The 16,109-nt window shown below is 33.9% G+C and overlaps 1 protein-coding gene across 1 annotated transcript; it reads right to left on the bottom strand.

Moving 5' to 3' along the window:
- Nucleotides 1–2,945: 2,945 nt before the first annotated feature.
- LOC104889260 (serine/threonine-protein kinase Nek6) lies at nucleotides 2,946–7,445 on the bottom strand. The gene is made up of 14 exons (XM_010674448.4): nucleotides 7,192–7,445; nucleotides 6,928–7,060; nucleotides 6,478–6,544; nucleotides 6,093–6,158; nucleotides 5,860–5,906; nucleotides 5,497–5,542; nucleotides 5,335–5,415; nucleotides 5,182–5,224; nucleotides 5,046–5,095; nucleotides 4,865–4,946; nucleotides 4,739–4,788; nucleotides 4,558–4,631; nucleotides 4,403–4,454; nucleotides 2,946–4,301 (listed from the first exon to the last, which is right to left on the bottom strand). The coding sequence occupies exons 2-14, from the start codon at nucleotides 7,044–7,046 to the stop codon at nucleotides 3,195–3,197; spliced, it is 1,884 nt and encodes a 627-aa protein (XP_010672750.1). The 5' UTR covers nucleotides 7,047–7,060; nucleotides 7,192–7,445; the 3' UTR covers nucleotides 2,946–3,194.
- Nucleotides 7,446–16,109: the final 8,664 nt, after the last annotated feature.

The following is a 16,109-nucleotide window of genomic DNA, read 5'->3' as shown; positions in this document are numbered from 1 at the left end:
TTTGCAAAAAGTCCATGTTCAGAAATAAATTTTGAAAAACAAAACAATATCAAGTCCATGTTAAGAAATAAATTTTGAAAAACAAAATAATATCAAACTTTTTGCGAACAATTTTTGCAAAAATCCATTTTCAGAAAAAAAAACTAAATTAATTTGCGAAAAGTAACGATTTTTTTTTCTACAGAAAAAAATCCAATATCAAATTGTGTATGAAAAAAACCAAATTTCATTTCAAATATAATTGAAGCTCAAAGTGTTAAAATTTAGAAAAGGACAAAAATTGAAACGATGAAAATTTTTAAATATCAATGTGTGCAAACATAATTTAGAAGTTAGACAAGGAAAAAAACCTGAGGTGTATTTGTAGTGAAATCATAATTTAACAGTTAGACAAGGAAAAAAATTATTTACTTTTTCATAGTGTTTCCTATATATAATGAAACTTTTACATATATTTGGACCTATCTCTTCTATTATATAATAGCGATTAATTATCAAGGTAAAAAGGTTTATGTAAAATATCATTCAAGAATTAAAGTACAACATATCTCTATTATATAAGGAAAGGGGGGGCTATGGTGTCCCCGAATGAAGAGACTATTTTACCCCTTTTCCTTTGTAAATTACAAATCCACTTACAAACTAAAGGGAGATTCAAATAAAAATACTGGAATAAAATAATAACATCACTCACAAGTCAACTTAAATCATAGAATTGCATAATTTACATTATACAAATCACTCAAATGATGAAACTTTACAAAAACCAAAAAATTAACTTACAAACTACAACCAATACACTACCACGTCAATACATACTCACAAAAATTTGACTTGAAATCCAAGTGTCCACTTTCTTCACAATATATGAAGTAGTTACTTAATTTAAAAATCAACTAAATTATAATATTAGAAATCATAGATAAATTCAATAAAATTTCTATTTTGTTCATAGAATTTTGACCTTGAAAAGTAAAAAAAGAAAAGAGACTGGTGAGAGACTTAAGTGACAGAGACTAAACTAATTAAATTTTGTAACTAAAAATAATTATACTTTGTATGTCTAATGTTCAAATTTTGACTTTTACATAAGTCGAAAAAAATCAAGTTTCTGTCTTGAAAAGAATTTTTAAGCACGCATCGCGTGCAAAAAATGCTAGTACTAATATATTAAAAGGCGTGCGTAAATCAGGAACGGTGCCACGTGGCGCTCTTCCTAGGGAGTTTTAGATCATGTAATCCATGTACAATAAAAAAAATTAGAAATTGCATAGTATAGGTTTTGATCTCGTGAACTCAAGTTCATGTACTAAAGTTTTAACCACTAGACCAAGTAGTATTTAGTGCTATTATATCAAAGTACAATATTAATAAATAAAAAATTTCTTACCCTGGGCATCGCCCGGGCCTAATAACTAGTTCAAGTTATCAAAACATGTACAGTTGTCATGTTATTATTTTAACATTGAAATTTAAAACAATAAAAAAAAGTTAAAAGGCATTTAAGCTCATCAAGAGTTGGATTAAATGATAGAGATATTGTTAGTTTAAGAAACTACTAGAATTTTTTGCGCGCGATGCGTGCTTGAATTTTTTCCGAAATAGAAACTCGATTTTCTTCGGCATAAGAGTCGAAATTTGAACATTAGACATACGAAGTATAATTGTTTTTAGTTGCAAAATTTGATTGGTTTAGTTTATGTCACTTAAGTCTGTCGAAATTTGAACATTAGACATACGAAATATAATTATTTTTTTATTATTTTTACTTTTGAAAGTTAAATTCTATGAACAAAATAGAAATTTTATTGAATTTATTTATGATTTCTAATATTGTAATTTTTTAGTTGATTTTTGAATTAAGTACAATAATTCATAAATTGTAAAGAAAGTGGACACTTTGATTTCAAGTCAATTTTTTCATAGGTTGTAGTTTGTGAGTGATTGTCATAATTATATTTTTGGTATTTTTGTTTGATGCCCCCTTTGATTTGTAAGTAAATTTGTATTTTAGAATGGGAAGGGGGCTAACATAGTCTCTTCATTCAGGGACACCATAGCTCCCCCCTTCCCTTATATAATAGAGATATGTTGTACTTTAATTCTTAAATGATATTTTACATAAACCTTTTTACCTTGATAAATTAATCGTTAGTATATAATAGAAAAGGATAGGTCCAAATATATGTAAAAGTTTTATTATATATAGGAAACACTATAAAAAAAAAGTAAATAATTTTTTTCTTGTTTAACTTCTAACTGATTTCACTACAAATACATCTCTATTTTTTCATCATGGCCCACCATCAATTGTGAATGATTCTTGAGAATAGTGATTTGTAAGTAAATTTTTGTAAATGTTTTTGTATGTATTGACGTTCTAGGTTAGTAGTTTTAGTTTTTATGTTAATTTTAGTTAGTTTTAATAAAGTTTCCTGATTATTTGAGTGATTTAATTTGCATGATTTTTATGACGTGATTTTCTCAATTGTATGAGTGATTTGTAAAGTTTCTTCTTTTAAGTGATTTGTGAGTGAGTGTTGTAAATTAATTTTCAGTAGTTTTTTTTGAGTGTCGATTTTGATTTTGACATTCCTTTTGTAATTTAGAAAGGGAAGGAGGCCAAAATAGGCGTTTCAAAAGAGGACACCATTGCTCCCTCCTTCCCTTATATAATAGAGATACAGCCGTGTATTGCTATGCGGACAAGGTTTTCTACTGCATCAGGTTAAGGAAATAAGTACAAATATGTAAGATATTGAGTGGTAGCCTATCCAACAACTAAAGGTGGGCGGTGTTATTATGTGGAGCATTTCCAAATTCCAATGTTATTCAACTTTGTATTTTCATTGGTTTTGCAGATCTTATAGAGGTTATTCTCTTTCCCTTTACATTCTTTTGAGATCATTATATACTTTCTAAAAATATGAAATAAACACACACAATTAACTGTCTCGGCAGATTTGACAGAGATCAATTTCTAGTCATTCAAGGACTTTACCAATTAAATCGTAATCCATGTTTTACAACAGTCTTCAATCAACAAGATCAAACCAATAATAATGTTCTAAGAATTTTTACAATTTCATTCAATGAAACCAACCCCCTGAAACGAACACACACACACACAACTCCCACAAATCACAATGTAATGGACAAGAGAAATCCACATCAAATGCTCTACCAAACCACACTCAGCTATCTTTGGCGGATTTATGTGCTGCAATCAAGCTTTTTGTCAACCATATTGCAGTTTCGCGGGATGATACAGTTTCCTCCCCAAAGGGTCTCAAAATGCCAGAAAGTTCGTCAAGCTTATCCTCTCTAAGTAGTCGTGCACATAACTCAAGGAGAGACTCCAAAGCATCAGCTCTTTGATGGCGCGGAACTTCAGCCCCGCCTTTGGTTTGATCACCGCTCATTGCTGTTAAGGTCCTCCTCAGTAAAGACAATTCAGCTGGTGTTGGTTTTATTGCTTCATCATTGCCATTACCCGACTGTGAGGAGCAGCTAGTGTTGAGAGTCTCTGATCCAACTTCGCATCTTGATGGAAGCAAATTAACATTTTCAGATGGCATAGACTTCTCTGTTAGTTCATCTTCCATAGAAGTATCATGATTTTCTATTTCCCTCTGGGAACTGGGTTCAACATGCTCATTTTGCATAGTTGATAATGTTGAAGTTTCATTATCAGGTGACCTATCAACAGAAAGATATTCTTCACATGAAATCGCCATTTCTCCATTGCTATGAGTTGTGACTTCTTCACTTCCCTCCATAAGATCTTGTTTGTTCACTTTCTCGATATTAACATCTACCCATTTCGGAAGATAGTCACTATTACGCATACTACCAGTTGTAGATTCTTCTACAGCGCTTTCCTTGGATGCATTTAAGTCACTTAGCTCTTCTGAGCTGCACAAAATTGCTTCAAAGCCTGAAGACTCGCATTTGGAACTTTCACTAGCATCGCATCTATCCTTTAAGTAGCTCACATGATCAACTCTCTTTGTTTCAAGGCTATCGTCTGAGGTAGCGGACGTGGATGATTTGTCACAAATCTGTGGATTCGTGGCAATAACATCATTACTCTTATCACACTGTTCAAAGTTTACAATTGACTTAATTGCTCTATGCTCTCTCTCTCGTCCATCCATGTTTCTACTTGGTTTACCAGACGAAAGTCTTCTAGCTGCCTTTTCCTTCGAGGTTGGAGACTTCACTGGAAGATAGGACGGGGATGTGGCCCGGCACCTAATTAGATATGGCTGCAGATGGGGATGTCTTAAAGTCTCTGCAGCCTGGCAAGTGATGTGACAATAGTACAGACCATATAACTGAAGTTGTCAAAAAATGCAACCTAGAATAAAAATGTATGTAGTAAAAGATGCAGAAAACTCACAGTCGGCCTATGCTCCGGGCTTTTTCTTAGCATGGTCTTTATAATTTGTTTTCTGGATGAAAGAAGCATGAAATGTCAATAATATGCAATTTGAAGCAAACAAAACTTAGTAGTGTCTAAAGCACCAGCTTTAATTCAGATTTTGAGGCACTTACAATGTGGATGTATAAAAAATTGGAATAGGGGACATGATTGATCGATTAATCTTGTTGATCAGAGAAGTCATATCCTGTTCCATTTCACCAGAAATGATTTCAAAAAAATGAATCCATCAAATTCAAAATTATTGAAATCCAATAATATTAAACTACAGATATAGCTCAGCATGGGACTTACATTAGCTTTGAATGCTGGCTGATGTGCAGCAATCTCAAATATACAACAGCCTTAAGGAACAAAATACTTCAGCATGGGACAAAAATCAAAGTTTAATGTAGCACAACAATACTTTACATGGCTTACCAAGTGACCATATATCTGATTTGTAGCCATAAGGTATATCTGCAAGGAGCTCAGGACACATGTAATTGGGAGTACCAACAACCTACGTACAGCAGCCGTCAATAAAATCATTTCATCAGCTTTGAATCAGCTAATTGTAAATGTGTCAATAGAAGTTGAAGAAAGGCTCAAAAGATAATACCGAGGAAGCGAGATCATTGGACTTGAGAAGTTTTGCAAGTCCAAAGTCACCTGTATCCTCCACAAGAAAAAAAATTTGTGAGAACCAATCCTTCAACAAACAAGAGGACGGAAAAAGGCTTCTGATTTCCCCTTACCAAGCCGAATGTCATTTTCCTTTGTCAAAAATATGTTGGAACACTGACAAAAAACCACCATGTTAGAACAGATATTAGTCAGCTACGGTGATGCTCTCAAGCCGTGAAAACAGAACTGTCAACATTATTACAAGTATAAGGAAATTCGCAAACCTTAAGATCTCTATGAAGAATGCGTTTGGAGTGCAGGTAGTCTACAGCTAGCAATAATTGAGTCATCCATTTGCAGACTTTCTGGAGATAGGAGGAAATAAGTTTCTACATGCTCATACTAGTAATATAACGAGATTTGGGCAAACAATTATCTTTTGCTACCTCCTCTGAGAAATGAGCTCCTCGAGCCTTTCTAATGATCGCAGCCCTGATTGTCCAGAATATTATTTCGCAGTCAGTTACATGTTGATTGCATCCAGAAAGATTAGGAATATCACAGATATAACACAACGTTTCACCAAACTCAAAGTACTAAATGTTTAATTATATGAAATTAATGCAGTTTCTATAGTAATTTCATGATCCCAAGAGGAAAGAACTCCTTTTGCAGAGAGGACTAAATTAAGGGTGTGATCAGTTACTATTTTTCGATGATGAGTGGCTAATGTAACTCCCACACCAGTCGTATAAAACTTGAAAATCTAATATACTTCTAATGTGAAAAGTCCCGGGATAGCTGCTTACATATCACCTCCTTCACAGTAGCTAGTAACAATGCACACGCAGCATTCCTGCAGAACAGAGGAAAAGATTGTATAAGTCCATGTTGTCTCATAAACTCCATAGTTCCAATAAGGTAGTTTTCAACATAATCAGTAGCTAATTGAGCCGTCAAGTTTAAACGGTTGCACCAGCAAATGTATTCCAAAGCCATATTGTGTAAAGTCAATCAATGTTGAAGATATGGCTATGTTTACCTTGTCCACCCAAGAATCTTTATATTCAACAATGTAAGGATTATTTAGCTTGGAAATCAACTCCATCTACATAGAAAAGCACGGGCCAAAAGTAACAATGTTAGGTACTAATCATAACAAACTCTACTCTCAACAAAGGAGAAAGCAACATCAACGCCGTATACGCCAACAATCATGACCAAAAACAAGTTCAACTAATATGTAACATTTGGTGAGCAACAAATACCAAGATCTCAAAGATGCACCTAAGAATTAATCTACAAGAGTAAAATTTAGAGGAAAAGATCACTCTACCAAAATAAAAATAAGAGTTCAATTACTAGCATTCCCTAGATACTTCAAATTCAATCAGGCATGAACAATTGAAACTCTAAGAATGACTAACCTCTTGAAGTGCTGTTCTCTTAAACTTCTCAGTTTGCTTAGCTAAGCGTATCTTCTTCAAAACATACCTAAAAAAAAAAAGCATAAATAATTAGCAATCACAAGGAAAATGAGTAGCAATTTATTCAGCACCGACAAAAATATTCATTACCAATCAACATAAAAATATTTAAAAAAATAATTGAAGACATATTTCTTAGCATTTTCAAGGTCATTGACCAATTTTCAACACCCTAATCAAACATTCATCATTAAACCCTTTCTCCTAAAATCCCACATAACTGAAAATAAACACTAATTTTCTAGCATTTTCAAGGTTTTTAGGAGGACCCAGTTGATTTAAGCTCATCAAAGTAGCAATTAGTTAAGCAAAGTTATTAACAAAATCTAAAAAAAAAAAAAGGATTAACAAAGAGCAAATTTTATGGGTGAAAGAAGAAAAGAAACTCACTTCTTTTGCTCAGTTTTGTGGAGGACAAGATAAGCAGTGCCAAATGAACCTCTTCCAATTTGCTCAATCACTTCATAATCTTCCATCTTACACTTTACTTCTCCATTTTCTGCCTCCATTTTTGAAATCAATCCTTCAAAAACCAAGAAATATCCCAAAAAAAATTAGGATCTGAGAAATTTTAGTGCACCCACCACAAATTTTAGCAAAAGGTAGAAACTTTGAACATAAAAATGAAGTTAGAATAAATGTTAGTTGACTTACCTTCAAACTAATTCTTGAAAGAATGAAATTTGAGTAAAATAAACACAGGAAATAGAGTTATATAAGAAAAAGATTTGAGCAGGTAAAAGTGTAGAGCAACAAAGGTTAGAGTAACAGAAAAATGTGAAGTGAGCGAGGAAGCAGTTTATTATACTAGAGAGTTAGAGAAAGGGAGGTGAGAGAAGACGAAGAAGTTGAAGTGTTGAAGTAAAGCAGGGAGCAGTAGCAGAAAGCAGAATGAATACAAAAGCGACAAGCGTTAACAGTATATGAGTATTTAATAACAAAGGCCATTTGTGGAGTTGTCAGTATTAATCCTGTGGCCCGTTTAGTAGGCGATAATATTTGCTGATGGTCGTAATAGATTTTGTGTAACTTTATAACAAAAATGATACGAATTTTTTATTACTTCTTCCGTTTTTTTTAGATGTTACACTTTCCTTAAATTGCATGTTTCTAAATAGATGTTACATTTTTTTTATTTCCTAAATTGGAAAGTTTTATGGTGTAAAATTACTCACTTACCCTTACTTATAAGGATTAATCAAAATTAAACTAACTTAATTTAACCTTATTATATATTAATTCAAAATTAATTAAACCCCCTCCCTTCTCTTCCACCACCACTCCCACACCACCTCAGCTGCCACATCCTTTCCCCCCACCTCGCAGCCTCCTTACCCACCACCACAGAAGCCCGACGAATTCCCACCACCACTCCACCACCACCCGAAATCGCTACCCACCCAAAACCCCACCCCACCCACCTGAAAACCCTAAACCCCCACCCACGAAATTATTCCCCACCACCCCCACCTACCGAAACACGACCACCGGCCAGGACGAAACTTGCAGGGACGAAACATGCAAGGACGAGCGCCCAGATCGAAACACGACCACCGGAAAACTAGGGGGAGCAGCGACGACCAAACGAGCCGAAACTCGAGGGAAAACGAAGGGGAACGACGAAGGTGCCGACGAAAACTAGGGAGAGCAGCGGCGAAGGTGCCGACGAAAACTAGGGAGAGCAGCGACGAAGGTGCCGACGAAAACCAAACGTGCCGACGAAAAGAGGTGGGTAGGGATTTCGGCGGGTGGGGTGGGGTTTTCGGGTGGGTGGGTGGGGTTTTGGGTGGTTGGGTGGGTGGGTGGGGTTTCAGGTGGGTGGTGGGGTGGTGGTGGGGAACCCTAGTTAGGGTCTCTTTTCTCTCTCCTCCCTTCCCTTAAACCCCATGTTAATTCTCTCCTAATTACTCCTCCAATTTTTGCCTAGAGAACCACAATTTTTGAAAGTGTAACATCTAAAAAAAACGGAGGAAGTATATATTTTCGACAAAATTTTCAATTCAGCATATTTATGATTTCAAATTTCACTACATACTTTTTAAAGGTGTTTTGGTTCACATAGTGGTATGAGTTTAGAATCAAGAATGAAATTAAGGTGGTCTAATTTTGAAACTTGATACTTAATATCGTTTGACTCGGATGTTTTGTGAGGATGGACCTTATGTTTTAACAAATTAAGCTTAATATCCATTGATGAGAAGCTCAGTTGTGTGAACGCGCTGTGCCAATTAACAAATTGGAGAGCCGTCTTTAGATTTGGATTTTTTCAAGGAAATGATGGATAAAATCATTACCGAACGTAATTGAGATCGAACCAGAGTTAGATCTCGAAGAAACGTCCAATGTTCAAAATCGGACAAAACAGACCCCAGCCATGAATTTTTTTGCCACACAAACCCTAACTAAGCGCTAAAACCCGATCCAACTTTAAAAACAAAACGACCTCCAGCAGCTAACACAAGCATCAAGCAGCTTAGTGCAGCAGACACAAGACCCATACTAACGCACCCACAAACTAAATAATTATAATGTATTTCCATCATGCACTAGGATATATGGAGAGCCGGATAACCAACAACAAGAATGTTTGGTAAACTAGACACTAACCGGAGAGGGGAAAGGGGATGCCGAGATTTTGTTCACTTTGGACTCAACTAGGGGAGAGGGAAAGGGAAGCCCAAACTTAATACTGCCACTGACCTAGGGGGTAGGGGGAGAGGAGCCCAAAATAACTAACACTAACCTAGGGAGGGGAAGGGGTAGGAAAGCCCAAACGCGACGCCAGGGGAGGGGGGGAGGGAAGCCCAACAACACCGAACACAGGGGAGGGGTACCGGCGCACCACCGGGGGAGGGGAGGGAGCTGCTGGAAAATACAACACTAAGGTGAACTGTCCACAAACAAATGCACCACCAGAAACTGAAGCGACGCGATGTGGGTTTTCGACGAACACCGAAACCGGGAAAAAAAAAACCACACCGAAAAGTAACCGGGAGCGAAGAAAACGAAAACCTAAGAGAACCACTAACAAGAAGAAAAACGGAAAAAGAGACGAAGGAGTAAGAGGAAACTCGCCGGAGAACACGTCGGCGGCTTGCGCGGCGCCGAGACTCCAGCGAGTTTCTAGGGTTTTTTTTGGGGAAAGGTTTTTGAGGAGAGAAGGCAGAGAAAATTTTAGAGAGAGAAGTTAAGGCAAGTTATATTGTTCAATTATTCCATCCTATTGTTACAAAAGCTTTTGCAATATCAATCATAATTTAAAACCTAATTTTTGTCATCTCCTTATCTATCTAGGAGCAAAAATCTTCAATAAAAAAAAAGAGATGAACTAACTAGACCAAGAAAAGTTGAAAAAGGACTTTTGAAGTCATAGAGGAGACAACCAAAAAACAAATGTATTAAGATGTAACACCCCGATCCCTAATTGGGATCAAGATTATGGCCATTATGTATTTAGGACAGTACTTATCCTCACACCCAATACATCTCCTTTTTATCACATTTTTGCTCACTCATGCAAATTTTATTCTTTGGACTGGTCGACATGTTCAAATGAAATAACTATGACATTAATGATCAAATATGTGATTTGAACTTTATGATAATAAACTACTATAAACGTGTTGGTGTAAAATCAGTTGGATGATTTTTGCAAACAAGTCAATGCACACCCAGTAGTTAGATATTGAATGTCATAGGAGCCTTGGTATCTGGGAGTTATCGGTTTAAATTAGATAAAATCTTGCTAACGTACTTTGTTATAGCTTAATGTAATTAAACTACAACCCCTAATAAATTCATGCGATCGGTATTAAATGAGTCAATCAATGCAATAATTAATCTATTAATTAAAGCTGAATATTCCCACATATATCACAAACTTCTAAAAAGATTCTTTCATAACACACATGAAGATAAACCAGGCTAGACAATTAAAGGACAAACATGAAGATGAATACCTCCATGGATCTCGACTTAAACTGGAGGTTGAACAAACTGGTTACTCAATACATTCTCTAATTCTAGGCTAAGAACTAACTATAACCCCGGAAAGGGATTGGCTCATCTAGGTTAAAGCTACTCTACAGAACAAAGTAAATTGCACGTTTATTGTGTGTTGTGTTTGTTTTCTTGTCCTGATCTTCCTTCTTGTATTTATACTGCGCAGCTATGTGTAACTTCCTTGCTTCTTTGAAGGGAAGTTTATGATTCAAATCTCAACTACTATCTTCTGGCGCCATAGTGGTCACATCCCTTTACCCACGTTCTTGCACGCTCCATATTCAAATTAACTACCAGCCATGTCTTTGCCTATATTTTGATGTCGTTTGACTTTTATCTCTTGACCATTCTTGAATGATGGGATTTCTTCTATGGGCTACTAGTTGTTGACTTTTATTGACTATTTATCATGGACTTCTTTGTATGATTGGCCTTCATACTTACATAAACATCAAACATTAAACCCTTTAGGGCTTGATGCAATGTATCACAATAAATATTAGCTAAACATAAAAATAGTAGTAACAAAACGATAATAAAGAACAAACGACTCTAGCTTTCAATCTAAAATTCTCTAAATTGTGCCTCCTCATAAAAAAAAAACTAGAGATTGGTCAGGGTATGTCTAAGTATTGTTGTGTGTCCTATATTTAGAGAGCGGAAAGAAAATTTTGTAATCAATTTGTATATGGTGTCAATTTGGCATACAAAATGTTAGTAAAAACATGGACATTGATATAGGAGGGAGGAGAAAAGTAAACAAAGAGAGATAGAAAAAGAGAAGAAACCCTCAATCAAAGCAAGGGACATGGCGCATTAAGTATAATGATTAGATTAATTTAATAACGATAGTTTAACAAGCAAGAGAGAGAATGGAACAAAATGATACCTAAAAGATTGATTAGTGGAAGTTGTAGAAATCACTGACCAGAACTGTTTGGTGGGAACTTTATCACCCAACCGAACAATTATTGGTGCTATTCTACGTTCATAAATCATACTACTAAATCATAAAGTATAAGTTATATATCGACTTTTCCATCTTGGCGGCCATACGAAAAGCAATAAGTTAGCTTGTCCTAACAAATTCCTTTGTGATTCTAAAATTCTTTGGTACTTGCGTTGATAATTGATACTCCCTATCAATTTTCACAATCTACTTACCGTAGCAATAATTCAAATGAAAATTCCTCCAAACCATTATTAATTCATATATAATTTAAGTCATATTCTTTATAACTAAATTGAACTGAATGAAATTGAATTGAACTGAACTAAAGTGAGCAGAATTGAATAAACTAAAATTATGAGAGAAATTTCTCTCAAGTGAAATGAACTTGTCTGAACTAAACTGAATTTCCATTACTTTAGTCCAAAAGAATATGGTCTTAGTGTCAAGCTGTCAATTTGATATAAAAAAAATATAAGTAGAATAGAGATAAATCAATAATAGGTTAGATACTCATATTATGCATTCAAATTAGTGTAATTTAAATTCTTGATTATTGTTAAGACTAATATATAATCGAAATTTATGAGAAAGTAAGCAATAGGTTTGTAGCTAAATAGCTAATTGGTAACTAAGCCTCTTTCATCCTTTCTTGAGGTCATAGGTTCAAAACATTCTATTATTGACAGTATTTTTAGATTTTTTATTTTATGAGGTTGATCACATCGAGTGAGCGTCATTGGAGTAGGAAGGATGCTTTACTATTATGTGATGTGCACTTATTGTGAATGCTTTTTAATAGTATTTCCTCGTAAAAGAATAGATATCACTTTGAAAATTTCTAATTAGGCATTAAGATTTAGTAGTTAAAATTGGAATTTGGTTACGTGTAAGAGATTTAGTTTGGTAGTAAAAATAAGATCATGACATCTCAAGTAAAGAGTTGGAGTGTTGAGACTTCTTAAACAAAGTGGCGCCACATCAGCTTGTGAGATTGGATGACATGTGGCAGGCTCCAATTCTTACCCACATGTTTATATATATATATATATATATATATATATATATATATATATATATATATATATATATATATATATATATATATATTAGTGTTTTGGCTCGAACGATTCCCACTTCAACTACAATTATCAAATATATTATTATCCATAAATTTTATAATTGATTTTATTAGCTTTTCGTAATTTTCTATGCCTAGTGCAAAATTGAAAAATGGATGTTATAACATGATAAGTTATTTTAAAAAGTTTTAAATAAAGATAACAGTATCAATGGAATTGGAGTATGGGAATGTTATCTTTTTTGTTTGAAGGAGTAAGGTAATGTTATTACCTTAGTGTTAGAGATCAAAAAATTTATGTATGTTTATGTACATAGTTACATATAATTATAAGACTTTATATGTTTTACTTTAAAACATTAAACATTAAAATTGTATTGGATTAGTGGTTAAACTCTTATATTTCAATTCAAAGGTCATGTGTTCAATTCCTAGTAGCTATACATTGTTCATATTTTAGATAAACACTAGTGTTTAGGCCCGGGCGATGCCCCAGATTTTTACTTTGCTATAATTTATTAATACTTAAATAAGTATTCTCATACTCATTTTAAAAAGTTATCTTATTCATTATATGTATTTCAAACGTTTTCCATTCATATATCATCATTAATTTTGATTACAAAATCAATAATGGGATGGTGGAGTAATGGTTGGATTTCTTACTTTCATACTTAAGGTTGTGGGTTCAAATCTTTATGTAAACAATTCTTCTTCTTTTTTACTATATGAGAAAGTCGTAGATAGAATGTTATTGGATGAAGGAGGGTGCCACGTGGCACATATACGTTCTTAGGAACGCCTTTTAATATATTACACTAGTTATTAGGCCCGGACGATGCCCCGGTAAGGAAAATTTTCTTTTATTAATATTATAATTTAAGATGATAATACTAATTATTATTTGTTATACTGGTTAAGACTTTAGTGTATGTTCTTGAGGTTATGGGATCAAACCTTACATTATGCAATTTCTAATTTTTTTTATTGTTATGGATTACATGGAGTAAAACTCCCTTAGGGAGAGTGCCACGTGGCACCGTTTTCTGGTTTAGACACGCCTTTTAATATATTAGTATAGATATGTCATCATTAATTTTGATTACAAAATCAATAATGGAACGATGGAGTAATGGTTGGATTTCTTACTTTCATACTTAAGGTTGTGGATTCAAATCTTTACGTAAACAATTCTTCTTCTTTTTTACTATATGAGAAAGTCGTGGATAGAATGTTATTGGATGAGGGAGGGTGCCACATGGCACATATACGTTCTTAGGAACGCCTTTTAATATATTAGTATAGATATAGATGTGTATTAGAAGTTTGAGAATAGTATCACATGGCACATATATCTCTATTATATAAGCCAAGGGAGGAGGTGTGGTGTCCTCTTTTGAAGTGACTAAAATACCCTTAATGATCTAATTAATGGAATGAAAAATATTACAAAAGCAAATCATTTAAAAATCTCATTCCAACTTGCCATTTAAAACAAGTTTAAATTGGTATATGCATCAAATAATTCAATCAAAAATTAAATGGACAAAATATTATTATACCTTATAAAAAAAGATGGCATACATAACGTGCACATGAAAAATCTGAACATTCACTACCTTTGATACTCTTTAATCCAGTTAAACCAACTCATTATTTTTGTTCTTTCTGTTCAATATTCATTCACAAAAAATTAATGTTAACAATCACTAACAACCTTTTGATTTTTTTACATTAGCAAATTAATATATCTAAATTTATCTAACTGTTGAATTTTTCACATTTAAGTTTAATCATAAATAAAGTACGAATGGAGTATCTAATAGAATAACAAATTTTAAAATTAACGCACGCATCGCGTGCATATGAAGGCTAGTATTGGAGAGTGTCATGTAAGGATGAAAATGGGTGATGGATCATCCATCACCCGCTTAACCCGGTATTTTAAATGGATGAAAACCCGAATTTAAATGGATGGAAAGTGGGTGGTGGGTGAGAATTTTTTCATCCGTCACCCGATCCATCATCCATTTAACATCCAACTCATTACCCAATTATTAAACTTTACATGTAAATTACTTATATTTTATGTTTTTGATATAATTATTTTATATTATGTCACTAATTTCTTTTAAAAATATACTAAATATCATCACTCGTTTAGTACCCGACCCACCCGTTTCACCCGATGGATGACGGATGGATGGATGCGGGTGATGTTCCACCCGCCCCGAATCCGATCCATTTCCATCCCTAGTGTCATGTGGCCTCGTTCCTTTGATAGGAACGTCTTTTAATATATTTATAGATATTGATTGATGTAATATAATCATACTCTATCTGTCTCATCTTAAATCGATACCCTCCCTGTTGTCGTCATTCTTACATTAATTGGTACACTTGCTAAAATAGCATGGTCTCACTAGTTTAATATTATTTCTCTTTCTTGATGGAAAACCTCACAATAATGAAGAAATATCATCGATGTTCTTACTTCAAAAGGTTGAGGTCCCACAATCCACTAATTATAATTGAATAATACTTTAATACCTTCTACCTACAATAAAATCAAGAAGTCAATATCTCATAAAACTTGGTATCAATCAAATTGTATCGATTAATATAGGTTATAAGGAATATTATCAAAATGAGAGTTGTGACTTAATTAATATTCTAAGAATGATTGTACAACTTGTCCTAATTATAGATATCAAGAAAAAAAGTTCATTGTTAACCTCAGAAATTTTATAATATTAATACATGAATTATCTGATGTTAACATCTTAAAAAGAGATTATCAAGTCCCACAAAATAACGGATGTGCTTATTGAGTCGGAATCACAGGTGGTCTATACAAAGGTTAACAAAAGTTGCGCACTTTTTCTCTTACTTGGCCTGGTGATGTTCTTTCTATGTGTAATGTTTTTAATTCTATTAGATTTGTTCATCTTAAAAGAAATGAGAATGTTGTTGACCATAATCTTGCTAGAGTAGTGTCGTTTGGAGTCCAACAATGTTGGGAGAACCATCGTCCTATAGATATAACGCTATATACGTATAGACTCTTTGTCCCTTGATTAAAATGCACTTCTCTTTTTCCCTCAAAATAATTGAACTTTCACCTTTTCTTTAAAAAGAAACCCATAAAGGGATTACTTCACTAAATCATAGCGAGCTCAATTAACATCCAAGGAAAGTCATTAACCCAAGTATCGAACTTCCAGCTTCTAATATGAGGTCAGGGATTAGATTTTCATTATCCTAAAATTTAGGATTTATTGACAATAGGTTATACCATTTTTTATTTTTACCACACAAGTTATTTTTGCGCAATTTTCCCACTTTGATTTGTCCAATATTTGTAAAATTACAACGTAATCACATTTTTGTCAATTTTTCCGTCTACCCCCCAAATAAGCACGATTCCCCCTCCCTCTTTCACGCTTTCTTTCACTTCTTGGTCACTTGTCAACATTGATGACTCCTCAATTTTCCACATTTTCTTTTTTCGTTAACCTCATATCCTTTATTTCTCTTTCA

This window comes from Beta vulgaris, chromosome 3, assembly GCF_026745355.1.
Source record: "Beta vulgaris subsp. vulgaris cultivar EL10 chromosome 3, EL10.2, whole genome shotgun sequence".
NCBI lineage: Eukaryota > Viridiplantae > Streptophyta > Magnoliopsida > Caryophyllales > Amaranthaceae > Beta > Beta vulgaris.
The sequence above is the reverse complement of the archived record's forward strand: the minus strand, read 5'-3'. Positions and strand labels throughout refer to the sequence as shown.